The 24,946-nt window shown below is 44.5% G+C and overlaps 4 protein-coding genes across 7 annotated transcripts in view; 3 read left to right on the top strand and 1 right to left on the bottom strand.

Moving 5' to 3' along the window:
- The window catches only part of anos1b (anosmin 1b), a 41,149-nt gene extending 38,812 nt beyond the window's left edge, over positions 1–2,337 (top strand). Inside the window, exon 14 of the mRNA XM_058400424.1 lies at positions 1,454–2,337. The gene's annotated coding sequence lies outside the window, so the exon portion shown is untranslated. The remainder of the gene's footprint in view (positions 1–1,453) is intronic.
- Positions 2,338–4,091: 1,754 nt separating this feature from the next.
- On the top strand, positions 4,092–21,134 carry senp5 (SUMO specific peptidase 5). Of its 2 annotated transcripts, none has more exons than XM_058400421.1 (10): positions 4,092–4,347; positions 5,023–5,921; positions 5,999–6,104; positions 6,186–6,333; positions 6,428–6,475; positions 6,574–6,651; positions 7,152–7,289; positions 8,062–8,145; positions 16,053–16,103; positions 16,584–21,134. In XM_058400421.1, the coding sequence occupies exons 2-10, from the start codon at positions 5,132–5,134 to the stop codon at positions 16,713–16,715; spliced, it is 1,575 nt and encodes a 524-aa protein (XP_058256404.1). In that variant the 5' UTR covers positions 4,092–4,347; positions 5,023–5,131; the 3' UTR covers positions 16,716–21,134. The 2 variants fall into 2 exon arrangements, with proteins under 2 accessions (XP_058256404.1, XP_058256405.1); XM_058400422.1 differs by having other exon boundaries at positions 16,053–16,194; positions 16,584–16,720.
- Positions 18,128–21,130, bottom strand: ncbp2 (nuclear cap binding protein subunit 2). The gene is made up of 4 exons (XM_058400423.1): positions 20,990–21,130; positions 19,852–20,033; positions 19,152–19,290; positions 18,128–18,417 (listed from the first exon to the last, which is right to left on the bottom strand). Exons 1-4 carry the CDS (start codon positions 21,062–21,064, stop codon positions 18,319–18,321), a joined length of 495 nt encoding a protein of 164 aa, XP_058256406.1. The 5' UTR covers positions 21,065–21,130; the 3' UTR covers positions 18,128–18,318.
- The window catches only part of phka2 (phosphorylase kinase, alpha 2 (liver)), a 23,689-nt gene continuing 17,620 nt past the window's right edge, over positions 18,878–24,946 (top strand). The window contains exons 1-5 of one of the 3 annotated variants that reach the window (XM_058400418.1): positions 18,878–19,019; positions 21,888–22,023; positions 22,892–23,050; positions 24,307–24,354; positions 24,434–24,602. In XM_058400418.1, coding sequence (XP_058256401.1) covers positions 21,946–22,023; positions 22,892–23,050; positions 24,307–24,354; positions 24,434–24,602 — 454 coding nt within the window. In that variant the 5' untranslated portion in view covers positions 18,878–19,019; positions 21,888–21,945. Of the gene's footprint in view, positions 19,020–21,621; positions 22,024–22,891; positions 23,051–24,306; positions 24,355–24,433; positions 24,603–24,946 lie in introns of those variants that run through there. The other 2 variants (XM_058400419.1, XM_058400420.1) reach the window with 2 other exon arrangements.

Raw genomic sequence — 24,946 nt, 5'->3', positions numbered from 1 at the left:
AGTGACTGACAGCACGACCAGCTGACCGCAGTAGAGAGCAGAGTGACTGACAGCACGACTAGCTGACCGCAGTAGACTGACAGCACGACTAGCTGACCGCAGTAGAGACCAGAGTGACTGACAGCACGACTAGCTGACCGCAGTAGAGAGCAGAGTGACTGACAGCACGACTAGCTGACCGCAGTAGAGAGCAGAGTGACTGACAGCACGACTAGCTGACCGCAGTAGAGACCAGAGTGACTGACAGCACGACCAGCTGACCTCAGTAGAGACCAGAGTGACTGACAGCACGACTAGCTGACCGCAGTAGAGAGCAGAGTGACTGACAGCACGACTAGCTGACCGCAGTAGAGAGCAGAGTGACTGACAGCACGACTAGCTGACCGCAGTAGAGAGCAGAGTGACTGACAGCACGACTAGCTGACCGCAGTAGAGACCAGAGTGACTGACAGCACGACCAGCTGACCTCAGTAGAGAGCAGAGTGACTGACAGCACGACCAGCTGACCGCAGTAGAGAGCAGAGTGACTGACAGCACGACCAGCTGACCGCAGTAGAGACCAGAGTGACTGACAGCACGACTAGCTGACCGCAGTAGAGACCAGAGTGACTGACAGCACGACTAGCTGACCGCAGTAGAGAGCAGAGTGACTGACAGCACGACTAGCTGACCGCAGTAGAGAGCAGAGTGACTGACAGCACGACTAGCTGACCGCAGTAGAGAGCAGAGTGACTGACAGCACGACTAGCTGACCGCAGTAGAGAGCAGAGTGACTGACAGCTGACCGCAGTAGAGAGCAGAGTGACTGACAGCACGACTAGCTGACCGCAGTAGAGAGCAGAGTGACTGACAGCAGGACTAGCTGACCGCAGTAGAGAGCAGAGTGACTGACAGCACGACCAGCTGACCGCAGTAGAGAGCAGAGTGACTGACAGCACGACTAGCTGACCGCAGTAGAGAGCAGAGTGACTGACAGCACGACTAGCTGACCGCAGTAGAGAGCAGAGTGACTGACAGCACGACTAGCTGACCGCAGTAGAGAGCAGAGTGACTGACAGCACGACTAGCTGACCGCAGTAGAGAGCAGAGTGACTGACAGCACGACCAGCTGACCGCAGTAGAGACCAGAGTGACTGACAGCACGACTAGCTGACCGCAGTAGCTCGCTTCAGACACTACCGTGATGGTCACACCAGTGAAAGCTTGGCCTGAGAGCTGCTGTTTAATTAAACATGATTTATTTGGTCACATTCTTTGCAGCTTGGATCTAATGAACACTTTCTCATGATTTCATTTACTGTAATATTATAATGTTGTTTTCTCCGGAACATACAGGCGACACCACAGACACATGATTTCATATCATGATGAACTGAATTGTTTTACTACATTACTACTTTTCCAGAATTGTGTCTCTGTTGCTTGCTCATATTTACTTCTTTTTATTTTTCAGATCTGAATTATCATCCTGAACGTCCGGTCTCTCTGCTTCCCTCTTTCCTCTTTCCTCTTCCAGTATGCTTGGAGCTGTACTGGTACATTGCATGATGATGGCATTTCACTTCAGATTGTTGAACTTAAACTATGATTCAGTACAAAATGGTTAGTAAGTTAAATGTTGAGAGAGATTTTGAAGCCTATGTTATTTAAGTGTACTTTATCATGTAAAAATGTGTAGCACTGAAGTATGTAGTGAGTAGTGAGAGCTGTGTACTGCTTCTTATCGGGGTTATCCTGTTAGTTCAAGTATTACGTTATTTTATTTTTTTATTTTTCACGTAAGGTTCAATACTAATACCTTTCTGTTTCAAAACATTTTTGTGCTGTGCGAGTATAGATCTAAATTATTTTTCAACATTTTTAATACCACTTACAGTCTACTGTAATCCTGAAGTATTTATTGTGATGGTCTAATGAAAAATAATGAACAGATCCTGATAAAATAACTATAAATCCTGGTCATTCTGTGTCTTCTGTACCAGGTATCTAACTGTCTTAGAAAGAAAAAAAAAGCACGTAAGAGCAGATTGTTATAAGAAGTTGCAGAAGAGCAGAAGTTATAAAGTTGAAGGCTTTGTTTATCAGGTTTTTAGATATTTACACACATTAATAATGCCTTTACATCACCAGTGCCAAAAGAAAGTGTTAAGAGCAGTGATCTTGTACAGCATCTGGACCGGAGTAACCATGTGAACTCTGCAGGAATGTTTCAAAAGCCATTTTTAATGAACGCATTTTATTCTTTTTCCTCAGACATTTCTTTCCATTGTACAAAAATGTATACTTTCTGTAAATATTGCACTTGTGTTGTTAAAAATAAAACTTTAAGTAAATTCATGCCTTAGTCTAGTCCCATTTTTTTAATAAATAATTACCAATTTATAAATTTGAAGATTAAAATCTGTGTAGTAGTAACAGTTAACAGTTAATGTAAGTGTTTCTGTTGGATTGAGTGACTTGTTCCTGTTCCTAACTGCTCTTGGATTATGATTAAAATGCTTTATAGTAGAGTTTATAAGGATTTTGCCTCAGTGGGCGATTCTTGTGCTTCACTAAACACTCAGTGTATCTGTATCTGCATGTGTGTTTGGATTTAAACATGAGCCCAACCTCTCCACCCCAGAAACCCTGGAAAACCCCGGGGAGAAATTACCTGCATTATCTCCATGGTGTGTGTGTTCTGGCTTTGATGCTTCCTCCACCTCCACTACACTGATGAGTTTAGAGTCAGTCTCAGCTAAAGCAGTTTGTTGGACTGTTCATTTAACCCAAGTCAAAAAGATATTTTTATTTGTCCCTGTTTGTAATATTTTCCAACAAATTTATTTCTTTCTGCTTCCTTGACCAGGCAGTTACTACGGAGGCTGTAAATAAATAATGCAGCACCACATGTTAAAGGTTAAACCTCTGTTTTTATATGTATTTGTATTTTTTTAGAGACATGATCTGTTCATTATGGTACAAGACAGTGGTGAGACCGGCTGTATGGTTTAGAGGCAGTGTCACTGAGGAAGAGACAGGAGTCAGAGCTGGAGGTAGCAGAGCTGAAGATGTTGAGGTTCTCTTTGGGAGTATCACGGTTGGACAGGATTAGGAACGAGGACATCAGAGGGACGACTCATGTTGGACGTTTGGGGGACAAAGTTAGGGAGGACAGATTAAGATGGTTTGGACATGTCCAGAGGAGGGAGAGTGAGTATATTGGTAGGAGAATGTTGGACATGGAGCTGCCAGGCAGGAGGCAAAGAGGAAGGCCAAAGAGGAGGAATATGGATGTAATAAATGAGGATATGAAGCTAGTGGGTGTAAGTGTTGAGGATGCAGAAGATAGGGATAGGTGGAGAGAGATGATTCGCTGTGGAGACCCCTGAAGGGAAAAGACCAAAGAAGAAGATCATCTGTTCATAATGAGTAATGTATTCTTATTGTGTTATATCCATAGCTTATAGACCTTACTCAGATAACAGTGGCATGAACAACACTGGAATGTACCTTCAACGCAAAATATTGTTTATGAACATTTTAGTCTACAAGGTGAAAGCACAAAGAAGTCACTGAGGCTTTTAAAAACATTACTGAATATTATATTATTCGATTGTTATGAAACATGAGTCTTTTACTTTATTTACAAGTGATGGGGCATATACACCGGTCAGCTATAACACTGTGAGCACTGACCGGTGAAGTGAATAAGACTGAGTATCTCCTCATCATGGCACCTGTTAGTGGGTGGGATATATTAGGCAGCAAGTCAACATTTTGTCCTCAAAGGTGATGTTAGAAGCAGGAAAAATGGACAAGTGTAAGGATTTGAGCGAGTTTGACCAAAAGGGCCAAATTGTGATGGCTAGACCACTGGATCAGAGCATCTCCAAAACTGCAGCTCTTGTGGGGTGTTCCCGGTCTGCAGTGGTCAGTATATACCAGAAGTGGTACTTTAAGTCCTGTAAGTTTCGAGGTGGGGTCAGTCCAGAATGTGGAACAAACACAATGAAAAAGATGTAAAGCGCCAAACCACAAAAGCCGGAGAAATACGTCCTGTCCAAAAGAGGGAGACATTTCCACCGCTTTAATTATACTGCGTGACGCAATCATCCTGCGACAGAGTCGGTTTACTATCGCGACGGAAAATCCCATTATAAACACAGAAATGTAAGGGTTTGAATATTACAGGCGCGAGACTTCAGTGTTTTATTTAGACACGGTTGTTTAGGGACTAAAGCATAAATGTAAAGATTTCGGTTAAAACGTGTATATTCATGCTGCAGTTAGACTTGAATCCTCGGTAACGTTAGCCCCGTATCCTCCATTGAGACTCTTGAGCAGCTAGGCTAACTCGCAGACCAGGTATGTGTCCGAATTCTTTGTTTCTTTTGTTTTGCATGCACGCGCTCAGTCCGGTGATTTAACACACACACACACACATGGTCAGTGATGTCAGTTATATAGTAACAGTAGTGAATACACACTCTACTCGTTAGCTGCTTAGCTTAGCTGAACTGTAAACATGGTGCAGTAACACTGCGGTGCGTCCAGTCACACAAGCCAGGTCCGTCAGAGCTGACCACTGCACAGTGTCGCGTGCTCTCTTTAATTAACATGTGTTTTAGGCATTGTCTTTTAACGCTGTAACTGACCAGGACCGCGGATGACCGTGTAGCTGTTGGAGTTTTCTGTACCAGACCTGGACATGGGAAAAGTTTGGTCAGGAGTTGAAGAAACATGCAACAGTACCGTCTCACTGATTGATTGATATATATATATATATATATATAAGCTATATGATTAATGAATTTTACATCTCTGAACATCTTCTATTACTTTAAACCCATTTTGTGGGGAAAAAAGTGGATACTCAGTGGTCATTAAGTTTTGAGCATCTGCTACTTGATTTGTTTTCAGCATCGCAAAGACGTCAAATAAAGCTTTATGTACAGATGGTGATGATCACATGATCCTTTGAGAACCGCTATATAATATCTCATTGCTTTAAGCATTATGGTTTTTTTTTTTTTTTTGCAGTTCAGTTCCATCTCAAAATCCACGTTGCAGAAGCCCGATGGTCAACAGCTGCTAAAGCAGGCAGGCAGAGGCCAGCTGGGCGGGCCTGGAGGAATGGGCAAGGCTCGACATGAGAGTCCAAGTTCATAACTGCTCCGACCAGGCAAAGCCGGCACCAGCTGAGATGTCGGAGAATGGCCGCGCACGGAGAAAACGCGTGCCCAAGTTATGCGACTGCTGTGGGCCGAACACCAAACCTCACGCACTGGGACACGGGCCGGTCACGAAGAAACGTGGCCGCAGGAAGAAAGACGTGGCCAATGAAGTGGAGGTGACGACCGACAACCATTTAAGCTCTGCGTTCGTAGACCTATCAATGCCGGACGCTACGGATGCCATGACCGTGTGCGAAATGCAACAAATAACACTTCCTGAAGCCGGCCTGATGCTGAGCGGGGAACAGATTATTCCTCTGGTTCTGCACAATGGCACTGTGGCCGGTCCGGGGAACGGTCCGAAAACTAACAGTGAAAGCACTGATGCAGATTGCACTCCACTCAATGACTCAATAGAGCCCGGTTCTGTCACGCACAGTACAACTCGAGCCAGTTTGGATGCGCACTGTGATCCTACAGCACCTCTGGACCATATACACAGCAGTCCGAACTTGCATGGTGACCCTACGGAAAGATTTGAAGGTCCTTCTGCGGAGAGCGGCGTCACTACATCAGATCAGCTCACAGACACAGATGCCATGGAAATCGAACACGCCGTGTATGCGGTTTATCTAAACACCAAGGCTTTAAGGGACCACCGTTACTGCAAACGACCTCACTTCGACGCAGAAGAAGAGCAGACTAATATCTCACAGCTGCCTTTGGCTGACCTGCAGCAGGAAGATGTTGTAGAACTCCTTCATGGTATGGCTTTGTCCATCTGCAGCTCTTCACACCTGGTCTTCTGTCTGTCTTAATCTTGTTGTATTTTTCTCCCCCAGAATACCTCGAGCTTTTCTATGGGAAGTATGGGAGCTTCATTCCACTGAGCGAGGACGACATTCTTGAGTACCTGAACAAACACTTGAACGCTGACTTCAATGACCGGTGAGTTCATATCCTTTATACAGACAGAACCGAGATGTTAGGTGGTGAATTGCTCACTGTGTTCTATCCATCCTTGTACAGAAAGAAAATGATAAATAAAGAAGTGCTGAAGTACAAGGCCGGCTTGGCCTGCGCATCGATGCATTTCTTTAAAGTGACCTACAACAAGCACACTCTAGCGCTTGAAGACCTTTCAACACTTGAAGACCAAAACTGGGTCAATGACCAGGTAGGTCAGGGAATTGTACCGTTATACCTTTATGCTTAAAAAACTGAATGACTTTCATACATAGAGCTTTATTTTGTGTGTGTGTGTTTAACAGATCATAAACATGTATGGTGAATTGATCATGGATGCTACAAACCACAAGGTATAAGACTGATAAAGTTGGAAGATTTTTGTATTACACTGTTCAGTCTCTTGGGACTGATTTATTCAGCATTAATGAAAATATTTGCTTTTTTCTAGGTCCATTTCTTCAATAGTTTCTTTTATAAACAGCTTGTAGCAAAAGGATATGAAGGAGTAAAAAGGTGGACAAAAAAGGTAAATGACCAGTACACAATGTTTCCTTTTAAGTTAAACAATGGTATACATTTTTAACAGGGTTGCCAGGTCTGTTGTACCAAAAAAAGTATGATTCCAAAAAATCGACCTTCCCAAAACTCAGCATAGTTTCACATAAAACATCAGAATAGGGAAATCATGAACTCAGTGATTTAGACTGTAGTTTGTTGATCTCCTGGGATTTCACACAGGATGCTGCAAAAACAAAGAAAATCCACTGTAGGGCAATTCTGTGGGTGGATGAGAGAGGACAGGAAAATGGCAAAAAAATATTCTTGACTACAGTGGTGCACTGAAGAGCATATCAGACCTTCAGGTGAATGGACTAGAACAGCAGAAGACCAGAAACTTCCACACAGTCAGACATCATCCAGATCACTGGAAATCTGAAGACCTGGCAAACCTTATTGTTCTCATCATGAACATATATATTTTCTCTTTCCTGTGATAGTGATTTTGTCTTTCTTGGTGTCTTCTAGGTGGACGTGTTTTCTAAAAGACTGCTGCTGATTCCCCTCCACTTGGAGATCCACTGGTCACTGATCACTGTGGACGTCTCCAAGCAAAACATAAACTTCTATGATTCCCAAGGAATATTGTTCAAGTTTGCTGTTGAAGTAAGGAGTAACAGGTGGTGGGCTGGGCTGTGTTAATAACATGCATCTTGTTATTTTCCCGAGCGCAATGTCCTCTGACCTGAAGACCTTTCCATGGAGGAAAACAGATGGACTGACTGTTGCTGGAGACTCTTTTCTATAAACAGCACATCTTTAATCCATTTATTTTTGAGCTCAGATCAACCAGAATTAGCTGTTATTTTAGAGATACACTCTACTGCCAAAAGTTTTCGGACAACATGGCTACTGACCAGTGCACAAAGCAAGGTCCATAAAGACATGGGTGAGTGAGTTTGGTGTGGAGGAACTTGACTGTCCTGCACAGAGTCCTGACCTCAACCCCATAGAACACCTTTGGGATGAATTAGGGTGGAGACTGTGAGCCAGGCCAAAAGTTTTGCCTGTCTTTCCATGCACATGAATGTAATATGGAGTTGTCCCGCCCTTTGCAGCTATAACAGCTTCAACTCTTCTGGGAAGGCTTTCCACAAGGTTTAGGAGTGTGTTTATGGGAATTTTTGAAGCACATTTGTGAGGTCAGGCACTGATGTTGGATGAGAAGGTCTGGCTTACAGTCTCCACTCTAATTCATCCCAAAGGTGTTCTATGGGGTTGTGTCCCAAAACTTTTGGCAATATTGTGTATATTAGAAGAAGTTATAATACAAGGTGTGATGTTAATGTTACTCAGTACTGTAGGATTGAAAGTGTTAGCATGTCTCTGTAGGGTACTGTATCATTTTGACTGAACTGAAACTTCTCTTCATCAACAGAACATTTTGAAATACATCATAGCAGAGGCTAAAGAAAAGAAGCATGCTGCTCTACAGAAAGGCTGGAAGATGATGGTCAACAAGGTCAGTGACAGCAGGAGTGTCTCATCTGAATTTTTTAAATTTATGGTTTCTGTGTGTCTGGTAATGGGGACACAGTGGTTTAGTAGGTTTGCACATTTACCTCGTTACTCCGGGGCTGGGGTGCAGGTCCTGCTGCTGACCTGTGTGTGTGGTTTGCATGTTCTCCCTGTGTTCTGGGGAATTCCTTCTCCAGGAGGTGGAGGTGTGTGTGGGAGGTTTATATAGAGGTGTGTGTGTGTGGAGGTGTGTGTGTGTGGAGGTGTGTGTGTGGAGGTGTGTGTGTGGAGGTGTGTGTGTGGAGGTGTGTGTGTGTGTGGAGGTGTGTGTGTGGAGGTGTGTGTGTGTGTATAGAGGGGTGTGTGTGTGTATAGAGGTGTGTGTGTGTGCGCATGTATAGAGGTGTGTGCGCGTGTATAGAGGTGTGTGTGTGTATAGAGGTGTGTGTATAGAGGTGTGTGTGTGTGCGCATGTATAGAGGTGTGTGCGCGTGTATAGAGGTGTGTGTATAGAGGTGTGTGTGCGTGTGTATATAGAGGTGTGTGTGCGTGTGTATAGAGGTGTGTGTGTGTGTATAGAGGTGTGTGTGTGTATAGAGGTGTGTGTGTGTATAGAGGTGTGTGTGTGTATAGAGGTGTGTGTGTGTGTGTATAGAGGTGTGTGTGTGTATAGAGGTGTGTGTGTGTATAGAGGTGTGTGTGTGTGTGTATAGAGGTGTGTGTGTGTGTGTATAGAGGTGTGTGTGTGTATAGAGGTGTGTGTGTGTGTGTGTGTGTATGGAGGGGTGTGTGTGTGTGTGGAGGTGTGTGTGTGTGTGTGGAGGTGTGTGTGTGTGTGTATAGAGGTGTGTGTGCGTGTGTATATAGAGGTGTGCGTGTGTATATAGAGGTGTGTGTGTGTGTGTATAGAGGTGTGTGTGTGTGTATAGAGGTGTGTGTGCGTGTGTATAGAGGTGTGTGTGTGTGTGTATAGAGGTGTGTGTGTGTGTGTATGGAGGTGTGTGTGTATGGAGGTGTGTGTGTATGGAGGTGTGTGTGTATGGAGGTGTGTGTGTGTGTGTATGGAGGTGTGTGTGTGTGTGTGTGTGTGTGTATGGAGGTGTGTGTGTGTGTGTGTGTGTGTGTATGGAGGTGTGTGTGTGTGTGTGTGTGTGTATGGAGGTGTGTGTGTGTGTATGGAGGTGTGTGTGTGTGTGTGTGTGTGTGTGTATGGAGGTGTGTGTGTGTGTATGGAGGTGTGTGTGTGTGTGTGTGTGTGTGTGTGTATGGAGGTGTGTGTGTGTATGGAGGTGTGTGTGTGTATGGAGGTGTGTGTGTGTGTATGGAGGTGTGTGTGTGTATGGAGGTGTGTGTGTGTATGGAGGTGTGTGTGTGTGTGTGTGTATGGAGGTGTGTGTGTGTGTGTGTGTATAGAGGTGTGTGTGCGTGTGTATAGAGGGGTGTGTGCGTGTGTATAGAGGGGTGTGTGTGTGGAGGTGTGTGTGTGTGTGTATAGAGGTGTGTGTGTGTATGGAGGTGTGTGTATGGAGGTGTGTGTGTGTATGGAGGTGTGTGTGTGTGTGTATGGAGGTGTGTGTGTGTGTGTGTGTATGGAGGTGTGTGTGTGTGTGTGTGTATGGAGGTGTGTGTGTGTGTGTATGGAGGTGTGTGTGTGTGGAGGTGTGTGTGTGTGTATGGAGGTGTGTGTGTGTGTGTGTGTATGGAGGTGTGTGTGTGTGTATGGAGGTGTGTGTGTGTGTATGGAGGTGTGTGTGTGTGTATGTGTGTGTATGGAGGTGTGTGTGTGTGTATGGAGGTGTGTGTGTGTGTATGGAGGTGTGTGTGTGTGTATGGAGGTGTGTGTGTGTGTATGGAGGTGTGTGTGTGTGTGTATGGAGGTGTGTGTGTGTGTGTGTGTATGGAGGTGTGTGTGTGTGTATGGAGGTGTGTGTGTGTGTGTGTGTGTATGGAGGTGTGTGTGTGTGTGTGTATGGAGGTGTGTGTGTATGGAGGTGTGTGTGTGTGTGTATGGAGGTGTGTGTGTGTGGAGGTGTGTGTGTGTGTATGGAGGTGTGTGTGTGTGTATGGAGGTGTGTGTGTGTGTGTGGAGGTGTGTGTGTGGAGGTGTGTGTGTGGAGGTGTGTGTGTGTGTGTGGAGGTGTGTGTGTGTGTATGGAGGTGTGTGTGTGTGTATGGAGGTGTGTGTGTGTGTATGGAGGTGTGTGTATGGAGGTGTGTGTATGGAGGTGTGTGTGTGGAGGTGTGTGTGTGGAGGTGTGTGTGTGGAGGTGTGTGTGTGTGTGGAGGTGTGTGTGCGTGTGTGGAGGTGTGTGTGCGTGTATGGAGGTGTGTGTGCGTGTATGGAGGTGTGTGTGTGTATGGAGGTGTGTGCGTGTGTGTGGAGGTGTGTGCGTGTGTGCGTGTGTGTGGAGGTGTGTGCGTGTGTGTGTGTGTGTGGAGGTGTGTGTGTGTGTGTGTGTGGAGGTGTGTGTGTGTGTGTGTGTGGAGGTGTGTGTGTGTGTGGAGGTGTGTGTGTGTGTGGAGGTGTGTGTGTGTGTGGAGGTGTGTGTGTGTGTGTGGAGGTGTGTGTGTGTGTGGAGGTGTGTGTGTGTGTGTGTGTGTGTGTGTGTATGGAGGTGTGTGTGTGTATGGAGGTGTGTGTGTGTGTGTGTGTGTGTGTATGGAGGTGTGTGTGTGTATGGAGGTGTGTGTGTGTGTGTATGGAGGTGTGTGTGTGTGTGTATGGAGGTGTGTGTGTGTGTGTATGGAGGTGTGTGTGTATGGAGGTGTGTGTGTATGGAGGTGTGTGTGTGTGTATGGAGGTGTGTGTGTGTGTGTGTGTATGGAGGTGTGTGTGTGTGTGTATGGAGGTGTGTGTGTGTGTATGGAGGTGTGTGTGTGTGTGTGTGTATGTGTAGGAGCACAGTGTATGTGTGTGTGTGTGTGTGTATGGAGGTGTGTGTGTGTGTGTGTATGGAGGTGTGTGTGTGTGTATGGAGGTGTGTGTGTGTGTATGGAGGTGTGTGTGTGTGTGTGTATGGAGGTGTGTGTGTGTGTATGGAGGTGTGTGTGTGTGTGTGTATGGAGGTGTGTGTGTGTGTGTGTGTATGGAGGTGTGTGTGTGTGTATGGAGGTGTGTGTGTGTGTATGGAGGTGTGTGTATGGAGGTGTGTGTGTGTATGGAGGTGTGTGTGTGTGTGTGTGTGTATGGAGGTGTGTGTGTGTGTGTGTATGGAGGTGTGTGTGTGTGTGTATGGAGGTGTGTGTGTATGGAGGTGTGTGTGTGTGTATGGAGGTGTGTGTGTGTATGGAGGTGTGTGTATGGAGGTGTGTGTGTGTGTGTATGGAGGTGTGTGTGTGTGTGTGTATGGAGGTGTGTGTGTGTATGGAGGTGTGTGTGTGTGTGTGTGTGTGTATGGAGGTGTGTGTGTGTGTATGGAGGTGTGTGTGTGTGTATGGAGGTGTGTGTGTGTGTGTGTATGGAGGTGTGTGTGTGTGTGTGTGTATGGAGGTGTGTGTGTGTGTGTGTATGGAGGTGTGTGTGTGTGTGTGTATGGAGGTGTGTGTGTGTGTGTGTATGGAGGTGTGTGTGTGTGTGTATGGAGGTGTGTGTGTGTGTATGGAGGTGTGTGTGTGTGTGTATGGAGGTGTGTGTATGGAGGTGTGTGTGTGTATGGAGGTGTGTGTGTGTATGGAGGTGTGTGTGTGTGTGTGTATGGAGGTGTGTGTGTGTGTGTATGGAGGTGTGTGTGTGTATGGAGGTGTGTGTGTGTATGGAGGTGTGTGTGTGTGTGTGTATGGAGGTGTGTGTGTGTGTGTGTATGGAGGTGTGTGTGTGTGTGTGTATGGAGGTGTGTGTGTGTATGGAGGTGTGTGTGTGTGTGTATGGAGGTGTGTGTGTGTGTGTATGGAGGTGTGTGTGTGTATGGAGGTGTGTGTGTGTGTGTGTGTGTGTATGGAGGTGTGTGTGTGTGTGTATGGAGGTGTGTGTGTGTGTGTGTATGGAGGTGTGTGTGTGTGTGTGTATGGAGGTGTGTGTGTGTATGGAGGTGTGTGTGTGTGTGTGTGTGTGTATGGAGGTGTGTGTGTGTGTGTGTGTATGGAGGTGTGTGTGTGTGTGTGTGTATGGAGGTGTGTGTGTGTGTATGGAGGTGTGTGTATGGAGGTGTGTGTATGGAGGTGTGTGTGTGTGTGTGTGTGTGTGTATGGAGGTGTGTGTGTGTGTGTGTATGGAGGTGTGTGTGTGTGTGTGTGTATGGAGGTGTGTGTGTGTGTGTGTGTATGGAGGTGTGTGTGTGTGTGTGTGTATGGAGGTGTGTGTGTGTGTGTGTATGGAGGTGTGTGTGTGTGTATGGAGGTGTGTGTGTGTGTATGGAGGTGTGTGTGTGTGTATGGAGGTGTGTGTGTGTGTATGGAGGTGTGTGTGTGTGTGTATGGAGGTGTGTGTGTGTGTGTATGGAGGTGTGTGTGTGTGTGTATGGAGGTGTGTGTGTGTGTGTATGGAGGTGTGTGTGTGTGTGTGTGTATGGAGGTGTGTGTGTGTGTGTATGGAGGTGTGTGTGTGTATGGAGGTGTGTGTGTGTGTGTGTATGGAGGTGTGTGTGTGTGTATGGAGGTGTGTGTGTGTGTATGGAGGTGTGTGTGTGTGTATGGAGGTGTGTGTGTGTGTGTGTGTATGGAGGTGTGTGTGTGTGTGTGTGTGTATGGAGGTGTGTGTGTGTGTGTATGGAGGTGTGTGTGTGTGTGTATGGAGGTGTGTGTGTGTGTGTATGGAGGTGTGTGTGTGTGTATGGAGGTGTGTGTGTGTATGGAGGTGTGTGTGTGTATGGAGGTGTGTGTGTGTGTGTGTGTGTATGGAGGTGTGTGTGTGTATGGAGGTGTGTGTGTGTATGGAGGTGTGTGTGTGTATGGAGGTGTGTGTGTGTGTATGGAGGTGTGTGTGTGTGTATGGAGGTGTGTGTGTGTGTGTGTGTGTATGGAGGTGTGTGTGTGTGTATGGAGGTGTGTGTGTGTGTATGGAGGTGTGTGTGTGTGTGTGTATGGAGGTGTGTGTGTGTGTGTGTATGGAGGTGTGTGTGTGTGTGTATGGAGGTGTGTGTGTGTGTGTATGGAGGTGTGTGTGTGTATGGAGGTGTGTGTGTGTATGGAGGTGTGTGTGTGTATGGAGGTGTGTGTGTGTGTGTGTATGGAGGTGTGTGTGTGTGTGTATGGAGGTGTGTGTGTGTGTGTATGGAGGTGTGTGTGTGTGTATGGAGGTGTGTGTGTGTGTGTATGGAGGTGTGTGTGTGTGTATGGAGGGGTGTGTGTGTGTATGGAGGTGTGTGTGTGTGTGTGGAGGTGTGTGTGTGTGTGTGTATGGAGGTGTGTGTGTGTGTGTGTATGGAGGTGTGTGTGTGTGTGTGTATGGAGGTGTGTGTGTGTGTGTATGGAGGTGTGTGTGTGTGTGTGTATGGAGGTGTGTGTGTGTGTATGGAGGTGTGTGTGTGTGTATGGAGGTGTGTGTGTGTGTGTGTGTGTATGGAGGTGTGTGTGTGTGTGTGTGTATGGAGGTGTATGTGTGTGTGTGTGTGTGTGTGTGTGTGTATGGAGGTGTGTGTGTATGGAGGTGTGTGTGTGTGTATGGAGGTGTGTGTGTGTGTGTGTATGGAGGTGTGTGTGTGTGTATGGAGGTGTGTGTGTGTGTGTGGAGGTGTGTGTGTGTGTGTGTATGGAGGTGTGTGTGTGTGTGTGTGTATGGAGGGGTGTGTGTATGGAGGTGTGTGTGTGTGTGTGTATGGAGGTGTGTGTGTGTGTGTGTGTGTATGGAGGTGTGTGTGTGTGTGTGTATGGAGGTGTGTGTATGGAGGTGTGTGTATGGAGGTGTGTGTATGGAGGTGTGTGTATGGAGGTGTGTGTGTGTGTGTGTGTATGGAGGTGTGTGTGTGTGTGTATGGAGGTGTGTGTGTGTGTATGGAGGTGTGTGTGTGTATGGAGGTGTGTGTGTGTGTGTATGGAGGTGTGTGTGTGTGTGTGTGTGTGTATGGAGGTGTGTGTGTGTGTGTGTATGGAGGTGTGTGTATGGAGGTGTGTGTGTGTGTGTGTATGGAGGTGTGTGTGTGTATGGAGGTGTGTGTATGGAGGTGTGTGTATGGAGGTGTGTGTATGGAGGTGTGTGTATGGAGGTGTGTGTGTGTGTGTGTATGGAGGTGTGTGTGTGTGTGTGTGTATGGAGGTGTGTGTGTGTATGGAGGTGTGTGTGTGTGTGTGTTTGGGGGTGTGTGTATGGAGGTGTGTGTGTGTGTATGGAGGTGTGTGTGTGTGTATGGAGGTGTGTGTGTGTGTATGGAGGTGTGTGTGTGTATGGAGGTGTGTGTGTGTATGGAGGTGTGTGTGTGTGTGTGTATGGAGGTGTGTGTATGGAGGTGTGTGTGTGTATGGAGGTGTGTGTATGGAGGTGTGTGTGTGTATGGAGGTGTGTGTGTGTGTGTGTGTATGGAGGTGTGTGTGTGTGTGTATGGAGGTGTGTGTGTATGGAGGTGTGTGTGTATGGAGGTGTGTGTGTGTGTGTGTGTGTGTGTGTATGGAGGTGTGTGTGTGTGTGTATGGAGGTGTGTGTGTGTGTGTGTGTATGGAGGTGTGTGTGTGTGTATGGAGGTGTGTGTGTGTGTATGGAGGTGTGTGTGTGTGTGTGTATGGAGGTGTGTGTGTGTGTGTGTATGGAGGTGTGTGTGTGTGTGTGTGTGTATGGAGGTGTGTGTGCGTGTGTATAGAGGTGTGTGTGTGTGTGTATAGAGGTGTGTGTGTGTATAGAGGTGTGTGTGTGCGCGTGTATAGAGGTGTGTGTGTGCGTGTGTATAGAGGTGTGTGCGTGTGTATAGAGGTGTGTGTGTGTGTATAGAGGTGTGTGTGTGTGTGTGTGTATAGAGGTGTGTGTATAGAGGTGTGTGTGTATAGAGGTGTGTGTGTGTGTGTGTGTGTGTGTGTATAGAGGTGTGTGTGTGTGTGTGTATGGAGGTGTGTGTGTGTATGTGTATGGAGGTGTGTATGTGTATGGAGGTGTGTGTGTGTATGGAGGTGTGTGTGTGTATGGAGGTGTGTGTGTGTGTTTGTGTATGGAGGTGTGTGTGTGTGTGTGTATGGAGGTGTGTGTGTGTGTGTGTATGGAGGTGTGTGTGTGTGTGTGTGTGTATGGAGGTGTGTGTGTGTGTGTGTGTATGGAGGTGTGTGTATGGAGGTGTGTGTGTGTATGGAGGTGTGTGTGTGTGTGTATGGAGGTGTGTGTGTGTGTGTATGGAGGTGTGTGTGTGTGTATGGAGGTGTGTGTGTGTGTGTATGGAGGTGTGTGTGTGTGTGTGTATGGAGGTGTGTGTGTGTGTGTATGGAGGTGTGTGTGTGTGTGTATGGAGGTGTGTGTGTGTGTGTATGGAGGTGTGTGTGTGTGTGTGTATGGAGGTGTGTGTGTGTGTGTATGGAGGTGTGTGTGTGTGTGTATGGAGGTGTGTGTGTGTGTGTATGGAGGTGTGTGTGTGTGTGTCTGTGTATGGAGGTGTGTGTGTGTATGGAGGTGTGTGTGTGTATGGAGGTGTGTGTGTGTATGGAGGTGTGTGTGTGTGTGTGTGTGTATGGAGGTGTGTGTGTGTATGGAGGTGTGTGTGTGTGTGTGTGTGTATGGAGGTGTGTGTGTGTGTGTGTGTGTGTATGGAGGTGTGTGTGTGTGTGTGTGTGTATGGAGGTGTGTGTGTGTGTGTGTGTGTGTGTATGGAGGTGTGTGTGTGTGTGTGTATGGAGGTGTGTGTGTGTGTGTGTGTGTGTATGGAGGTGTGTGTTTATGATGTATCCCTTAAGACAAGCTGCTCCATTTGTGTTAGACGGGTTAAAGGATGTAGAATCCAGAAGTCCTGCAGAATTTCCTGTCGTGTTGTTACTATGGTAACACATTTTCTTTCCCTACAGGGTATTCCACAACAGAAGAATGATAATGACTGTGGTGTTTTTGTTCTGGAGGTAAGATGTAGGTGGACGAGGTGTCTGCATGACGTGTGTTAACTGATGATGTGGAGCTGAAAACCATCATGCATCTACATTCTCTAAGCAGGTAGTCCGATCAGATTTAGCAGATAGGAGGTGAAGGAGTTCTGTCTTCTGTTAGAGGAACTTTCACATGGCTCCAGCGCTATCTAGATAAAGTTTGACAGTGGAGTTCACTAGTCTTGTTCCTGTGAGCTACTGGAGATCATGAAGACAGGACCGGGGTCATTTGGGTTGTTAAAGGAGGAGAGGATTTGTTTATAATTGAGTACAGTACCACTCATACTGAGCTTTTGCCTTAATGTGGTCCTACTTCCTGTACATCTCCTCTTCCTATACATTAAACACATTGGTACCTCAGTATCATCCTCATATCTATATTCACACTTTACACTAAACATGATGGTTGTTTCCTCAGTAAACTCACACACTTCCTGTGTTTGTTCTCTCCTGCAGTACTGCAAGTGCCTGGCATTTAAAGAACCATTGCAGTTCACACAAGAGGACATGCCTAAAGTTCGCAAAAGAATATACAAGGAACTCTGTGACTGCAAGCTCACTGACCTGAAGAAACAGCTCGAGGTTTAACGTTGTTCACTCATGTGCTGGTCAGTGGATTTTATTTTTTATTTTATTTTCTGTTGTTGTCAGTTACAATGGAAGAGGACCCGTATCTCACGGTCATACAGCTGGAGAGAATTCATCGTGCGTCATCCTGGTCGACTCGAGATGCCAAAACGTCAGCGGTCAGTTTTCCGATCGTCCGTGGGTGACGTGAACCGGCTATCGCGAGCCTATTTAAGCATCATGCATGGCAACCTCAGAAAGAAAAGGAAGAGTCTCCTTTTTGTGTACATTTCTTTGTGGCGAAGCCTCTACAGCTTCTTTAAATCTTTGTGGTTCTATCAGGTTCCTTTTTCACAGATTTGCGGTGTGTGAGATACACAGCATGTAACGTGAAGGATTTTCTATTCCTGACTGCATTCTGTATGCAGCGCAAGCAGAATTTCAACAAAAGGCAAGCTTTTAAATGAATGTACTGTTAAAATGAAGAAACTGTTTGTTTTTTATTTCCCCCACCATGTAAACAGTACTTCCTTTAAAAGTCTCAGACTGACCATGCTTTCCTGATGGGCCATATTTTCTTTTTATCTTTCATACTCTGTTAGAAGCACTCTAGACACTTTCTTTAACGCTTTAATGTTTTTTAAACGCGATGTCATCTGACCGTTCCCGTAGCACGTAGCCGCAAGTTCCGTTCGCGATTTCCATAAAGTCTTTTACGTATGTTCACTGTATAAACACGGTTCTATAAGAATGATGTACCTGAGTGGGTCAGGTAAACTTGTGGTTTGACCGATTAGCAGGTTAAAACCATGTATTATACTTCGACCTGACAGGACTGCTCGCATCTCATGAAGGCCAGTGTACGCTCACAGAACAGTGACCCGAACTAGATTAATGATAGTCTTATGATTTAAAAACAAAACACAAAGCTTTACTGTGTATGGAGCCGGGACAGTACGGTACAGATGTATTTCCAGCACAATTCTTGTCCGTTTAAGACGGCCAGGATGACCAACCGTTACAAGTAAATATGGTTAGACGTTTGTGGGATACTGTATTTTTAGTTACTTGAAGTGTAACTACAAAATTTGACCTCAGTGAAATGCCTCTGTTTCCTTCTGTTGGACTACTATTTGTCATTATTTAAGCGACCATATAAAACCATTATTGTTAACGTTCTCCTAGTCTCAGCTCTTATTTCGGTTAAGTGCAGGATGTGGATTCAAGTCAACTACAGTCTTTAAGTTTCATCAACCCTCAGTAAGGACTGTACCCTGGTCAGGATCTGAGATGACCTGCAGCTTTTATCCTGGGCTGATTTGCTTTTCAGGAAATGTGCCATAAGTTAATAATCAGAAGGTTTAACACGACGAAAAGACTCTGCAACAACGCATCACTTCCTCTGATTACAGAATCATCCAGAGACAAGAAGGTAAGGTAAAAGACCTTAATGTTTATTAGAAAAATGAGAGACAATCCCAACATGCCATATCAGTTGTTTCACCAAATTGTGGAGATCATTTCCTCTGTGCAAACCACTGAGTAGGTTGTAATCTATATACATCAACATTATAAAACAAATCCTCTGCTTGGTTTTCAAAAAGTCCCTGTTCATTCAGAATGACTAAAATTTGTGCTGTCCATCCGAACCCCTCTGTAGCTGAACTAATTTGCCGTAACCACCTCGTGCAGGGTCGTAGTCCTGTCTGTATTCATCTCGCACCTGAGGGGAGACGGACACACACACACACACACACCACTGAGGAAAACTATAATACATTACAAACTAGTAATAGCAGCCTACAAGTAAAAAAAAAATTTCACTCATTGTCCACTTTATTAGGAACACTGCTCATTTATGCAGTTATCTAATCAACCAATCATGTTACAGCAGCACAAAAATCCCACGGATCCAGAGCTTCGGATTTGAACCATAGTATGGTTGTTGGTTCCAGACGAGCTGCTCTGGGTATTTCACACACTGCTGATCTCCTGAGAGTTTCACACACAACAGTTTGTAGAGTTCACAGAAATGTGTGAAAAACAAGCATTGAGTGAGCAGCAGGTCTGTAGGCAGTACCCTGGATAGAATAGCCTTAGAAAGGTTTGAGGACAGGAATGCTACAGTAATTCAAACACTGTTTACAGATGTGGCGGTCAGAAAAGCATCTCAGAACAGGACGAGGGTTCAGTGGGATTGGCTACAACAGCAGAAAACTACATCGGGCTCTACTCCTGTCCTCCGAGAACAGGAATCTGAAGCTACAATCGGCACAAACTCGCAGGACAGATGTCTGGTCTTCTTTTTCGAGCTGTCCAGTTTTGGTGAGCCTGTGCCCACTGAAGCTCTTAACCTGCATCTTCATTTCATTATACATCATGTTTCTGCCTCAATGTGCAGGTTTACAAGTGTTCCTAATAAAGTGGTTAGTGATCGTGCGTTCATCATATTCTTACCTGACCACCCGATTTGCCCCGACCGTACTGCCGCCCCTCTTTAAAACCGGCATCCCAGTCTGTTCTAATGATTCTGTCATCCAGTCTGGTTCCATTAATAAACCTCATGGCGTGCTCAGCGTCGGCTCGCGTGTAATACCTTACAGGTGTGTTGAGGATTTTAATGCAGTTCAGCTTCATCATCATGTTCTAACCAGACAGAAGTTAACAAAAGACCATGCAGGAGAGAGTATACAGTGGGAAGTAGCTGTATAGCCAGAACAGCTGTATTTAGACCATGATGAAAGTCTGCCTTATGTTTAATAATGATCTAAACACAACCCATAACTCACAAGAGTTCCTGTAGTCACAATTAAATACAAGTAAGAGTGGCAGGTACATTTATAACTACGTGATGTGACTTGCTTTCATGACACGCCCCTCTCCCCTTGCCTTATTTGGCCACTTCTATTCCATTAACTTGGACTGAATCAAACTCTTCCCCTTAATGTAGCCCTAGCTTGGTTGTGTTATTGGATAGAACTGATGAAATCTAAAGCCTAGAACTGGCTTGACGATAAAAACAGAAGAGCTGAGCGATGCATTAGATTACACCATGTCAGAGATGATAAAATAGTTCTGCTCCAGTTTATACCAAGACTAAAAGCTGATCTTTTTCTCGAACCAGTTTACACAGTGGTGTCTGATGCAGAAAGGATACTCCACGAAACAGAACCCACATGCCGTCTTCTTCACCTTGTCCAGGCCAATGATGATTCTTTTCACATCGCCGCTTTTGGAGAAAAGTTCATACACCTGTTCCTCTGTCGTGTAGAAGGAAAGGTTCCCAACATAAAGAGTACTGCTCTGCTTCAGCAGCTTTTCCTGCTCGTGTCGATTCCCCTGGAAGAAACAGATACCAAAAAATCAAATGTCTATAAGAAGTAAATATTTAAAGTTTATATGCATAAATGTAATGAAAGCAGGAGTTTTATGGGTTCAAATCACAAGAGCAATATCTAAGGGTCATAAGAAATGCTGAAGCACAGAAACCTAAAACTACAGAGCATTAATGTGCTGAAAACACATCCAGGTGTGAAATACTGAGCGAGTGTAGGAGTAAAGATTCACAATCATCACAAAATCCATCATTTACTTAAGGCCAACTATTTCCTTCAGATTTAGCCACTTCATTTCAAAGAGCTCCAGACTTTTCCAGTAGATGTTCCCAGTTTGTTTCCAGCAGGACATTCTCTTTCTATACGAAATCTCTAACACTTTACTTCCTAATGTTCCTTTTTTATTCAAAACAATTTCCATATGTAAATGATCCACATTTAAACTAATTAGTATACGACAGTTAGTCGACTTCGGACATGTTTTAATGATTTATTTTATCTGAATTATTTATTAATTATTTGAGAGATTCTTTCCTGGAACAAGGGGAGGGGGCTTTAAAAGCCCAGGACTGAAATATCGCGATAATACGCGGTATCCTTCGGAACTTCTTGTTCAAATGGAAGATTGTTGCATTGTTAAATTAAACGTCAATTAGCATAAATGTATAAAGCAAACCACTGAAGAATTATATAACAATTTGAGACCAAACCCCTTTGAAAACAAGCAAATGGTTTATAAACACGTTTAACCTGAACCTCTGGAAGTTATTTGAGTTTTTCAGCGGGAGTTTTTATAATGTCCACTGTAGAGAAACACGATGAGGTGATCTGATCTACATATCATCACCCAGCTTTATCTACAACACACACTGCATATAAACGTTAGCTACAACGCACAAGCGAGTGTCCACTAACGGTGTTTCATGTGGAAACAAAAAAAAACACTTCTCTGATTCTTACCTTGAAATGCTGGTCTCTATACTGACTTATATCAACGTACGAGTCGCTATAAAGGGCGTTTAGTTTATAAGACATGACGCACCAGAGGAATCACACCGACCTCACAACAACAGCTAGCTAACACAGATCATGGAGCCGACGGAAATGCTCGCTTTTTCCCCCTTTTGAACCGGAAGTGAAGTCGACAGGCGTATACACCCTCAAAGTATACAGAGAGACTTTTATTTTGCCACTGCAAACTCTCTCTCTCTCTCTCTCTCTCTACATATATATATATATATATATATATATATATATATATATATATATATATATATATATATAACAAATATAACGCGGATTTAGAAACGAGGTTATACATCACTGTCACTACTCGAGCTGTACACGATATGTACTGCGCATGCGCGGATTTGCTGCCACCAGCACATTATAACAGTATACTGTATTATTATTATTATTATTATTATTATTATTATTATTATTATTATTAGAATTATAACAACAGTATTATTAATACCTGCCGTAAAAATAAACTGCCGTAAATCGTTTCGTCATACTTCAGACAAGAAGTAACAATCATCAACAACAACAAGAAGACACTTCCTCTTTTTTCCCACTTTACAGTAAGAGTCCCTATGTAAACAGTGATATGGCCTATTGCACATCTCCATGGGCGGTGTGTCCAGTGAAGAGTCCAGTGTGTCGAGGACTGAACTAATCATCATGGTTTAAGAGCCTTTAAAAAAACATGACCAGTGTCCTCTTTAGTGGACGTGATGCTTATTTGGCTTGTCGTCATTTTTTGCCCGTCTAACCGCTTGAGGTTAGAGGATTACCAGCAATGAAGTGACCGGTCAGTCACCTAAAACACATTCTCTCATCTCTCCTCTCTCCAAAGACGAAGAGACGAAGGTTTATTGCTCGGATGACCAGGGCAGAGGGAAATAAAAAGCGAGATGCGGAGCAGGAGTAATTCAGGAGTCCGGCTGGATGCGTTCGCTAGACTCGTCCATGAGACCATCCTGTGCTACCAGGCAAGTTCACTTTAATCCTCTTTAGAACACACTGAGTCTCTCATTAACTTTACATTTTAAATAAACAGAGCACACTCAGTGTCTATAGGACGTGGGATGATTTCTGTAACTTCATGAAAAGCTTTAATAGATAATAATTATTAAAGGATGATTAATCAGCTGGAGCCATGATCCAAAAATAAACAGCTTCTGGACAAAGGTCACCTTCTGGAGAGGAACCGAGGAGCAGATTCACATCAACTGACCCACAGCGATTCCTCTACAGAGCAGAGCTATTTATTTCATTATTTATTTCTATACTTGTAGTATTCTACAGAAAACTTTAAAGGAAATCATTGGCTTCGATTAAAAATCAGTTTTATTCTATTTATTGTTAATCTGTTGGTGTTAATAATCTGTTAATTGTATTGAAGTGTTTTCCAAGAGAAGTTGTGTTATATCACCTGCTTAAAAAAACCCAATTAAACAATTTAAAATCTAGTTCCTGAAAAGAGAAGAGAGTTTTTCTTCTCAGTCACCGTGCCGTATAAATGAAAATACTCTGTAGATTTTGTAGAGACAGTAAACACTGGACTCATATTTCCTGAATGGAAAGCAGCTATACGATACAGAGACCCGGCTTAGGAACTCGATCTGCTAGAGCCGAGTGAGGGAGGTGAGAGTGAGAGAGAGAGAGAGAGAGAGAGAGAGAGAGAGAGAATGAGAATGAATAATGGAAGTCTGGTTGTATCTGATCATGTGTGAGGTTTCTGTTCACACCTAGATTAATTTCAGGATACGACTTGCTGCATCTCAGTCAGGAATAATAATAATAATAATAATAATAATAATAATAATAATACACGTAATTAATAATGTGTGTGTGTAGAATCCAGTGACAGGTTTGCTCCCGGCCAGTGCGCAGCAGAAAGATGCCTGGGTCAGGGACAATGTTTACAGCATTCTGGCAGTATGGGGACTGGGAATGGCCTATCGCAAGAATGCTGACCGTGATGAGGACAAGGCCAAGGCCTACGAGTTGGAACAGGTGAACGAATCTAAAATAGAACGATCCAATATTAAGATGCATTTCCAGTGAAGCTGTGCCAAATGACATATTTATATTTATATTTTATAGATTTATAAAATGTACATTACTGCACAGTGAAATTCATCTTCACATATCTCATCCATGGTGGTTGTGGTCAGAGCACAGGGTCAGCCATGATGCAGTGCCCCTGGAATAGGGTGGGTTAGGGGCAGCTTGGTGGTGCTGGGGTGGTGCCTTCCTGTCAACAACCCAGAGCCTAAACCACTTGAGCTGCCAGCTCCCCAAAGATAATACTGTGATAAAATTTTCCCAGTAAAAAGAGGTATCTTGGGTGTTTTTGTTTCTAGAACAATTGCAGAATCTGATTAAATCCAGTTGAGTTGATGTTAGTTATATACTCAGCAGTTAAAAATGTAGAATGTCAAATATTGTGCATTTTTTAATTGATCTGATTTTCAGAGTTGAATAAGATTATTAATTTAGTAATAATAATGTAATAACGGTACACACATTGTGATATTGTATGTGGTGATATTCTATAACGCATGAATTGTAGACATGTCTTCTAGTACTGTAAGATTTTGTCATTTCGTCCACGCATAATTTCACCGCACGGTCCAGGGCTCTGTAAGATATTTCAGAACTACACACATCTGTTTATTTAATACATCTGTATAGTTTTGATTTATGATTTTTATTTACATTTTTAAGGGTCAGAAATTAGACACACCCCTCAGCTGTGCTCCTTTTCCTCAACTCTATATGCCATATGTTTTATATTTCCGGGGTTCAGCTGCTAGGGACACAGTGGCTTAGTGGTCAGTATGTTTGCCTTGGGCTTTGGGATTGATTCCATCATCCACCTTGAGTATGTTCTTCACAAGCTACAGGGGTTTCTTCTGGGTTTCCTCCCACTGTCCTGAACTGACTCTCATCTCTGAATTGTCTGTAGTGGGTCAGTGGTGTGTGTGTGTGTGTGTGTGAGTGATTGTGCCCTTACATGGGTAGGCATCCACTCCAAGGTGTCCCCTGCCTTGTGCCCATGTCCCCTGGGAAAGAATCCACGTTTCTGGTGACCCTGTGTACAATAAAGGGCTGCAGAAAAGTGGACTAATGGACAGATGTTTACTCTGGTTGGGGGAAAGGTGGAAACCTTGTCAGCATTTTTACTGCAATGTCACTTTACCTCACAGGGCTCTTTGCTATCTAAAGATAAAAATACACTCCTTTAACTATGTTTGTTTGTTCCACAGACTGTGGTCAAGCTGATGCAAGGGCTGCTGCAGTGCATGATGAGACAGGTAAGGCTGAGAAGACACACTTGTTCTGTATGATTACACTCGTCTGTGAGAAAATAACATGGTCATGTGGACATGGCAGATGGACAAGGTGGAGAAGTTTAAACACACACAGAGCACCAAGGACTGCCTGCACGCCAAGTACGATACGTCCACCTGTGCTACAGTGGTCGGCGATGACCAGTGGGGGCACCTGCAGGTAGACGCCACGTCACTGTATTTGCTGATGCTGGCACAGATGACGGCTTCTGGTGAGGACAAACCTACAAACAGTGGTCACACTTTCCACACACCATCATGTAGATTACTGTGCTGTAGGTCTTTACAGAAGTGTATCGCTGTGTGGATTTATTTAGTGTCCAGTGTTACCCAGATGAGGTTCCCTTCTGAGCCTGGTTCCTCTCCAGGTTTCTTCCTCAGATCATCTCAGGGAGTTTTTCCTCACCACCATCCCCTCAGGCTTCTCATTAGGGATAAAATAGTAACTTAAAACTTAAGTAACAATCATTTTTATTCTGTGTTTCTGGAAAGCTGCTCTGAGACAATGACCAGTGTTAAAAGCGCTATACAAATAAATTGCACTGAATTAGATCAC

The sequence above is a fragment of the Hemibagrus wyckioides genome, linkage group LG10, assembly GCF_019097595.1.
Source record: "Hemibagrus wyckioides isolate EC202008001 linkage group LG10, SWU_Hwy_1.0, whole genome shotgun sequence".
NCBI lineage: Eukaryota > Metazoa > Chordata > Actinopteri > Siluriformes > Bagridae > Hemibagrus > Hemibagrus wyckioides.
Note: the sequence above shows the minus strand (reverse complement) of the source record. Positions and strands in the feature narration are given on the sequence as shown.